The sequence below is a fragment of the Chaetura pelagica genome, unplaced genomic scaffold (genome assembly GCF_000747805.2).
Source record: "Chaetura pelagica isolate M959 unplaced genomic scaffold, ChaPel_1.0 scaffold33, whole genome shotgun sequence".
NCBI lineage: Eukaryota > Metazoa > Chordata > Aves > Apodiformes > Apodidae > Chaetura > Chaetura pelagica.
In genome coordinates, this window is record NW_009952874.1 from 70,227 (window position 1) to 79,258 (window position 9,032).

A 9,032-nucleotide genomic window follows, 5' to 3' on the forward strand; every position below is an offset into this window, starting at 1 on the left:
AGCTTCTTGTTCTGTGAATAAGCCTACAGTGTAATTACATGTGCATCAGCTAAATTCTCATGTCCTAATTTCTGTTTAATTCCTTACATAACATAGGGATGAAATAAGGTATGTCAGGTACAACTTGAAAAGTAAAGATGATATTCTGGTCATTAATCATTTCTTGCAGTAGAAAGGACTCCTTGATGCTACTTGAAAAAACATTACTGTCATTCAAATGGTCCTTATGAAATTTTATATTAAATCCCTGAATATCTAGCATGTATAGGAAACCGGTGTGTAAATTAGCCCACCTAAGAAAGTTGGTTGCTCAGATGCTTATAACTATTGACTGGTTGATTTTGGAAGCTTAATTTTAGACCTGATGATACCAATCTTGCTTTGTAAAATAGTTTTCAGTTAGCATTGTCCAAGAAGGGGAAAACACTTGAAAGCCGTTTTTTGTGTCCTCAAATACAAGTGGAAATGCTGTCGAGTTTTTGTTGTTGTGGGTTCTTCTTTTGTGTGCTTTTTTTTTTTTAAAAAAAAAAACAGTTTGCATCTTTGCTTTCACAACTCTAGGGTGAAACAGAATGTTCTTCAAGTAGTATTTTTTTCTAGATAGTATATATGGGTCTTCATGTTATATATAACAGGGTTTGTGAGCTTTCAGTGTGAAAACTGATCAAATGAATCACTTCTTTTTAAAAAGAACTTTGCATATTTTTTGGTCAAATTCACCATACGAACAAAGTTCCTTTAATATTCAACTCTACTTTGCCAGTTAAGTACCCCACATATGTGTAATGGTATTAGTCTCACTGGCTTTCCTTAAGGAGAGAAACCAAATCTAATACCATGTCCCATTTCATCTGTCTTCATCCCTCTCTACCACACAGGTATAGAAACAGGCCTCTTTTGGCTTATCCCAAAAGGGCAAGGCTGAATCAAGGTATTTTTTTCTTGTATCCAAACTTCTTTCCTTGGTGAGGTGGTTTTGGCACAGATCTTAAAGTAACTGCATTGAGTAGTTGCACTGCTAATGTGTCAAAAAAAGAGTAACTTTTCCTCTCCTAGTCTCAAGATCTGTCACTTGATGGAATAGAGGTAACTGTGTCATCCAAGGGCACCTGCCAGGGCAAATCAGTTGGAAACTCTGCTGTATATAAGGTCGGTACCACTAGATGGCACTGGCCATTCATGCCAGGGCAGGAATTCAGAGTCAGAAATCACAGCTTCTTCCCCTCTTTCCCTTAGCAGCTAATTAAGAAATATTTGCTCTTTCCATGTATAGTTAATGTTAAGTGAGTAATGTAATTCTGGTTTTAAATTAATAAATTTTAACTTGGGGTCATTATAGGCTGCTCAAACAGAAAGTGAGAAGAAATTGAAAAAGGAAGATAAGAAAAAAGAATTACAAGAATTAAATGAGCTCTTCAAGCCTGTGGTTGCTGCACAAAAAATTAGCAAAGGTATGACTAACTGATTTATCTTAATGTGTATTCTTTTACTCAGGTATCTATTTCAGCTAAAAAAAAACCTTTAAAAATGCCATTTAATTAGGTAATAAAATAGGTAACTCTGTTTCCTTCTCTGTCTAGTTTACCGAGTAGGTTGTCAATTATCACCTGACAGTTTTTTAGGAACTCTTCTGGGCTTACTAGGTCATTTAGAGTATCAAAAGCTACACTGGTAGGGCAGAGCAGCTGTAGATGGTCAGGTTGATTAATTAGATGCTTCCAGATGAGTGGTGTTATTTTTTTATATATATATATAAAAAACAGCCTGTCTCCTCAGGCAAGGTGAACATGGAGGTATTACAGGGGATCTAATATGATAATGATTGTTTTCATAGGAAACTTCAAATCAGAACAGTTAAAATTACTTTTGTCCCACCTCAGAGTTAGGAGTAGGACTTGCAGTAAAACCACATTTCTGAAACCAACTCAGTTAGTGAACAAGCAAGTTTTGTCATGAAATGCAAGGCTAAGAGTGACAGTTCTGGGAGACTAACTGGCTGCTTTGTGAAAGGAAAAAGTAAATGGTACCTTTGGGAATGAGGGAAATATTAACAGCTCTTTGCTTTATCTTATGGAAGTGATGAAATTATTTGCAGGAATTTTGAACTAAACAAGTGTGTTTTCTATGCATGTCTTTAAAGTAAATCTGATATTTGTTCATTGTGGCAGTTTAGCAGCAACAAAGGCCAGTTTTCGATTCAGGATTTGCAGTGGTCAGCTTTCTCTGAGTAAAGCAGCTCTTGACTTTAAGTTAGTTCAGAAGACTAACTTTGCTCTTACTGAAGCTTTGGATTTCTACTGAAATTGCACAAGGAGAGCTATATGATCTCAGGGTTTTTTAAGAACCAAATTAATGTTTAAAAACTAAATGTCAAGATTTTAAACAGGTGTTGCTGTATGTACTGTAGTTACTGGTGACTTACACCGTGTAAAATCAGCAAGTGAGAAACTCAAACTTAAAATCTTAATGAACTTTACTATTATTTCTTATTTAATTGTCTCTTAAAGATCCTTCTTAATTACTTTTCTCACCTTCTAATGGTCAAATAAGTCCTTCAGGGAGATGACAGTTACAGAGACTGTAGTTGATGGAGTAGTTCATACTATAACAACAATTGTCTGTTTTGGGAGTTATGCAAAGCCATCTTATTAATACTAAGGAGTTTTTTCTTGTGATGAACTTGAGATGAAATAAGGTTCATTTCTAACAATGTTTTAATTCTTCGAAGATTCTAAAGATGATATGATTCCAGCTATGGTTCCCAGAACTTCAAGTGTTCAGCTTTTGCTTAAAAATGATATCACAGTCTTGAAACTTTGTTTACTCAGGTGCTGACCCCAAATCTGTAGTTTGTGCTTTCTTCAAGCAAGGGCAATGCACTAAAGGAGACAAGTGTAAGTTTTCTCATGATTTGTCTTTGGAAAGAAAGGGTGAAAAACGAAGTGTCTACATTGATGCAAGAGATGAAGACCTTGAAAAAGGTACAATACTTAAAGAAAACTACTACTAAGCTATTCTGACTGACACAGGATTTTCAAGAATAAGATTTGTCTTCTGCTGTGGTTATGATCCTGAAGAGCCTGATCAATTACCAAAGCATCCCATGCCACTCTGTTCAAAATTATGAACAACAGTGAAACTTGCTGTAAAAAGTGTAGTCACAGATACTTCTTAGACCTTGTTGAGAAAAACAAGTATCACATAGTGATATTGGATGTTGCTTTTTAACTCCTGCTGTGTAGTGTATTATGGCTTATGTGTGGCAAGTTATGCAGTATTTGATCAGTCTTACAGTCACTATTCCTAAGTTCTGGAATATGGAAGTGCAAAAGGAGAAGTGGAATGAGCAACCATAGTTGCCTTCCAGAACTATTGCTACTGTTTGCTCATATGTGCACAGTTCTAGATTTCAGTATACTTGGGGCAATTTTTTGTGACTTTCTCTTTATCCCAAATAATTAGTTAGCCAAGTACTCTGCATTTTAATTTTATTTCACAAGGGTTAGGTATTTTCTAGTAAAAATAAGTTATTTTGCTTGCCCACAATTCATCACATCTTGCTTTGAGTTTCAACCTCTGTTGTGTGAAATTAATATGATAGGATCCCATAGATTGCTTGCTACTTTTACCACTGCTAATCTTCCTTTGATGGCACCTTCTTTGAATCTTAACACAGAAAATTTAGTATTACTTCTTTCTATCCTCAACTTGAATTTGCTTTATTTCTGGACATGAACCTACAGCCTTCTCTTCTAGTCATTCATCTTCCTTTTCTTTTTCCTTGTCAGTGATCAATAGTGTATGGGTGGAATGATGTAATTTTTTAGCCCTTAACAGACACTTGATCCATGTCAAAATGTAAGTTTCTAAGGCTTTTGAGGAATGTGTCTTGTGAGAGGCACAGGATGGTTTGAAAACTATAAGGAAAGACTGAGTTTATTTTCTGTAATTTGAATTGCATATTACAACCGTCATTAGGGAGAACAGGAACTTGACGACATGGTTTAGTATTGGAAATTTCTATGAAGCCATCTTTTGCCTTTTTCTAGATACAATGGATAACTGGGATGAGAAGAAGCTGGAAGAAGTGGTGAACAAGAAGCATGGTGAGGCGGAAAAGAAAAAACCCAAAACTCAAATAGTATGTTGGTTTTTTTACTTGAGTTGTAGTAGAGAGAACCAACTGCAGACTGCTAGTAGATATGTTGGTTAACTGAAGATTTTAATTTGAAAACTATAATTGGAGTGTACAGTTGGGCTGATAGTACTTGTAATGTATTTTTAAAAAGCCACTCCAAATATCTTTCAGTCATGATAGGGTTTTTTCATGTGAAAAATACAAATGATAGTAGATTAAATTACTTTAAAATACAAGTGCTAAAGGAGTCAGTAATATATATAATGCATCCTATTTAGAAGGTGCAAGTGTTGTGGGTAGTTAGGTCTGTCACCTGATTGCAGTGGCTGGCATATATACTGACCCAGGTACTGGGTGACACAAAAGCATTCAAGTTTTCTCCTCTAAATTGACATTCACTAATTATTTGTAGTTCCTGACCTTGAACTTCAAGCTTTTTCTTTAGCTTGAGCACTAAATTATATAACACCTTAATAACTTCTTTGTTCTGCAGAACTATTTCACCTTGTTTTCAAAAACAAGCTATTGATACAAGGTTGTTGATACTGCCCAAATCTGCAGGAGATAAAGTTTGATCTGGTTTAGTCTGAACTATTAATGGCTTTTTGAAAGTTCCAGAATGGCATCTTTACCTCAGGAGTGTGATCTGGAGGGTTGAACATCTGAGGCAGAATCATGGCATGTTGTTTAAAAATATACTTGTTGCTGAGGAGGAATAGTAATTCTGTCAGCATGCTTTGACATGTGTGGCTGGCTTTACAGTAGTATACGGTTTCCAGTCTGAGTCACCCAGTTTTTAAAATATTTGGATTCATTAAAGGGAAAAAGCTGTTGACTCAATGAATGTTAGTTAACTAGTTGCACTTGTTGTACTTTTTTAGTAGCTATGCGTTTAATGTATTTTAATTGTTTTGGAATTACTGTGTTTCTGACAGGTAGTAGCTGTAACCGTAGTGCAAATTTGCTGGGGGTGTTAAAGAGTGCAGTGTTAACAACCATTTTTGTACACAGGTCTGCAAATACTTCCTTGATGCTATTGAAAACAACAAATATGGATGGTTTTGGGTCTGCCCAGGCGGAGGAGACAACTGCATGTATCGCCATGCTCTCCCTCCAGGTTTTGTATTAAAGAAAGACAAAAAGAAGGAGGAAAAGCAAGATGAAATTTCTTTAGAAGATCTAATAGAAAAAGAGGTAAAGTTGTCAGGTACTTTTTTTGGGGTGGTTGTTTTTGTTACTCTGGAGAGGTAGTTTTCAGTAACTTCCTAGTTTATAATGTATAAGAGTGAAATGTTCTTAAATCTGTATGTGCTAGGGTGAAGGGTGCCTAGTATTTGATAAATTTGTTGAGAAACTTACTTAGTGAATAGATTCAACAACAGCTGCATATGTAGTGTAGGTGTTGCTAATCTTTTTTAGGAACCTTCTGTTTCTTACTCCTTTTTTTCCTTGAATGCAACTGCTTATATGGGCCTTTCTCATCCCCAGCTTACTGCCTTTTTAGTTCTTGCAAAACTGTAGCAAGGAAACGCAAGAGACTGGGGCTTTCTTGAAGGTGTTAGATGGCTGCTTTGCTTAGTTTTGTCACCATTGACTCGCAGCATCTATTTGAGGAGAACCTGAGTTAATATCCTTAGTTTCTCCACTTCGTATGTAAACTTTCACCTTGACTTACCAACTGGAAAACCATATATTGAGTCAAATTTGCAATTGATGGTGCATGTTTAACAGGGATGAGAATGAAGAAGGAAATTGAAAGAGGTAATTTAAATTAGTTTCTGGAAAAGAGTAGTTGAATTTCTAATTTGTTACAGCCTGTGGAAATGATTTAAAGCATTAATCAGTTTCTGTCATTGACAGCGTGCTGCCTTAGGACCAAATGTTACCAAAATTACTCTAGAGTGTTTTATTGCATGGAAGAGAAGAAAAAGACAAGAAAAAATTGATAAGGCTGAGCAAGATATGGAGAGGAGGAAAGCAGATTTTAAAGCTGGCAAAGCATTGGTGGTACGTTCTACACTAAAATTCTTAATGCAAGAAGAAAGATTAAATAAGTTTTATGTAATAAGGTAGCTGGCCTGGAATTTGCTTGCTTTTTTTACAGCAGCATAAAGCCTGCTAAGTGATAATTAACCTTTCTTTTTCTGTGAACAGATTAGTGGAAGGGAAGTATTTGAGTTCCGACCAGAGCTGGTTGATGCAGATGATGAAGAAGCAGATGACACCCATTATATTCAAGGAACAGGCGAAGATGATGAGGTGAAGATCAGGATAAACTCCAACTCAGATAATGTTTCAAGTTGCATTGAAGCTTTACAACTCTTGAGAGCTCTAAAAGTGCAATTAATCAGCTGAGTTCTTAGTTTAACACTCCTACAGAGTTTCTATTTTGTCAATGTTGGTGTCAGAAGGAATATTTGAAAAACTTAGTAGAAATACTGCGGTAAGAAAATTTCTGTAGAAAAGTAATACCTGCAGAGCCTCTTGGCTTCTTATTTTTTTCAGATGGAAGACCCTGTGTGCATAAATGATGTAGATTTGAATCTGTATGTCCCAAAGGCTGTAGATGAGACTGGTATTACTGTGGCTGCTCCGGACCGTTTCAGCACATACAGTTCTATAGAAAAAGATGGTAAGTTCATGATTTAGGTATCACTAATACAAGGTTTAATTGGTAAGAGCTTCCCAAAAGGTAGAGAGAAGAATTATTGATCTGTTAGAAGAAAGTATTCATTTAAAAAGGGTGAAGGAGTGAAATGACTACCAATTATGTATGTAGTTAATAATGGAAAAGCTTGTAAATGCTTTGTGCATGTATTGTCTTAGATTCAAGTCTAAATAAACAGGTAGATGTTTGTGGCAAGTAAATCTGTAGTATGTTACTTTTAGCAGTTTTACCTTTTCTCAGGTTTAGTAAATGAATGCGTAGTAGCAGCAAAAATCAAAGCTTTTCTTCATATTTTCTAGGTAGTGTAAGGTAATTTGTAGTTCCTTGGTGCATATGTGGAATGCAAGCCATGATCTTTGAGACCCTGAGTCTTTTAACTGCAGACTTGAGGTAGTAGCAGGTCATTAAGTTGGACTCTGTTATTAAAATGGGAGTTGGAAGTATTGTTTTGACCCTTTTTAATAGTTGATGGTCCAAACCTGCATATTAATCAGGTACATGCAATTTAACTCATCTAAGTCTACATAAATTTCAAGTAAGGTAACCTCTTTATAGTTTGAAAACTTTTAAGTCTGTTCAGTAGGATTGTGATACTTGTGACACTGAAACGTGTAAGAATGTATTTTTGTTTTCAGATAATAAATTAAGTGAAGCTTCTGGTGGTGAGATAAACAGCAGTGAGCAAAATGATTTAGAGGAAGATAATGATGGAGATGGGGAGTTGGAAAATGGAGTAATTGATGCAGTTCCAGTTGACGAAAATCTTTTTACTGGAGAGGACTTGGATGAACTAGAAGAAGAACTAAACACTCTTGATCTAGAAGAATGAATTTAAAAGCTCAAGTGAGGAACTAAATCCATGTGACAAAGTGAAAACTGACTCCATTTTTTCTCCTTTCTGAATAGAATTCTTGAACAGGATGTTTATGGTTACCCAGCTGATAGTGATGGGCACGTCATACACCAGGAATATTTTCCTTCAGTCTCATCTACTCCAATCTTGACTATGCTCACAGTTAAAGATTAAAAGTAGCTCATAATTACATGACAGCTGATTTTTCAGAATGAGATTATAACTTTCGACTAAAAGTAGGAAGTGTAACTGCTTTGCCAGTATCCAAGTGTACGTGGGCAGTTTAATACCAGGTACAGTATAAAAATCCCAGTATACATTCTTCACCAGAAATGCATTTTAGTGATTGTGTTGATTTAGAAACTGCCTGGAGTGTTTTTAGGCAGTATACCCTGATGGAGCTGATGCAGATTATGCTTCCTTGAGTGGTGATTAGCTTTATTGGATCACCTGGATACTGAAGATAGTGAACTGATACATCATACATAAAAATATGGTGCCCTCTGTTTAAAATGTTTTAAACTTTTCCACCACCTTTTGCCAACGAAACTGTAAATAAAAGCTATGAACTTTAAAATACCTGTGTTGATTTTTCTCTGTTAAGTCAGGATATCATTCCAAGCTATTAACTTCATTTTCTAATACAGGGATGAATAGTCTTCTCTCCAATCCTGATAAAGGAGTGATGGTATTGGCTTCAGTTAAATTAGGGCTAACTGCAATTAATTTTTTGTGCACTTCATGCAGTGTTAAATTCAGCACCTGAGTTTGATCCCCTAATGTTCTTATATCCTACCTATCCATGAAGCAATTTCGTATGTTCTAAGTAAGGTCATTCCTATTAGTCTCCTTCTTTCCCCACTATGTTTTCTATTTTAGCAAAACACTTGAAGTTCTGTAGAGCAAGCATGTTACAGTCTAAAAAATGCCTGTCATACCTTTGGCATTCTGCAACTTGCAGTTGGGCAGTAGGAAGTTGCCTCAAAGGGGAGCCATGTTGTACCCTGCACTGTGTATTCCCTGCAGGCAGCACAATCACCTTATTTTGAAATCAATGGAACCCCTTCCATAAAGATTTCTCAGTAGTGGTGCTTTTTCAGGGGGGCTGTAGGTCATGCCTTCTTGCCATACTACTAACAATATCTGCAACAGTATTGCTGCACTAATGATACTGTTGGTATAGATTTTTCTAAAGCTTTTAAATGGTTACTTAAAGACCATTAAGATTTGTGGTGGTGTTAGTGAGCTTTCTCAAACTGCATTTGGGTGGTAATGTTTGCTTTAATGGTGACTTCTGACACTGATCAGTTGACTCTTGTATCATGAATGCTATTTCTAAAATAGTTCACCTGGTCATCTTTTTGCCCCTTTCT

General features: G+C 35.9%; 1 protein-coding gene across 1 annotated transcript in view; it reads left to right on the forward strand.

Moving 5' to 3' along the window:
* The window catches only part of ZC3H15 (zinc finger CCCH-type containing 15), a 30,049-nt gene extending 22,020 nt beyond the window's left edge, over positions 1 to 8,029 (forward strand). Inside the window, exons 4-11 of the mRNA XM_009995246.1 lie at positions 1,340 to 1,451; positions 2,829 to 2,981; positions 4,050 to 4,141; positions 5,150 to 5,332; positions 5,999 to 6,145; positions 6,293 to 6,397; positions 6,644 to 6,770; positions 7,442 to 8,029. Of these exons, the coding sequence (XP_009993548.1) occupies positions 1,340 to 1,451; positions 2,829 to 2,981; positions 4,050 to 4,141; positions 5,150 to 5,332; positions 5,999 to 6,145; positions 6,293 to 6,397; positions 6,644 to 6,770; positions 7,442 to 7,635 (1,113 nt within the window). The 3' untranslated portion in view covers positions 7,636 to 8,029. The remainder of the gene's footprint in view (positions 1 to 1,339; positions 1,452 to 2,828; positions 2,982 to 4,049; positions 4,142 to 5,149; positions 5,333 to 5,998; positions 6,146 to 6,292; positions 6,398 to 6,643; positions 6,771 to 7,441) is intronic.
* The last annotated feature ends 1,003 nt before the right edge of the window (positions 8,030 to 9,032 follow it).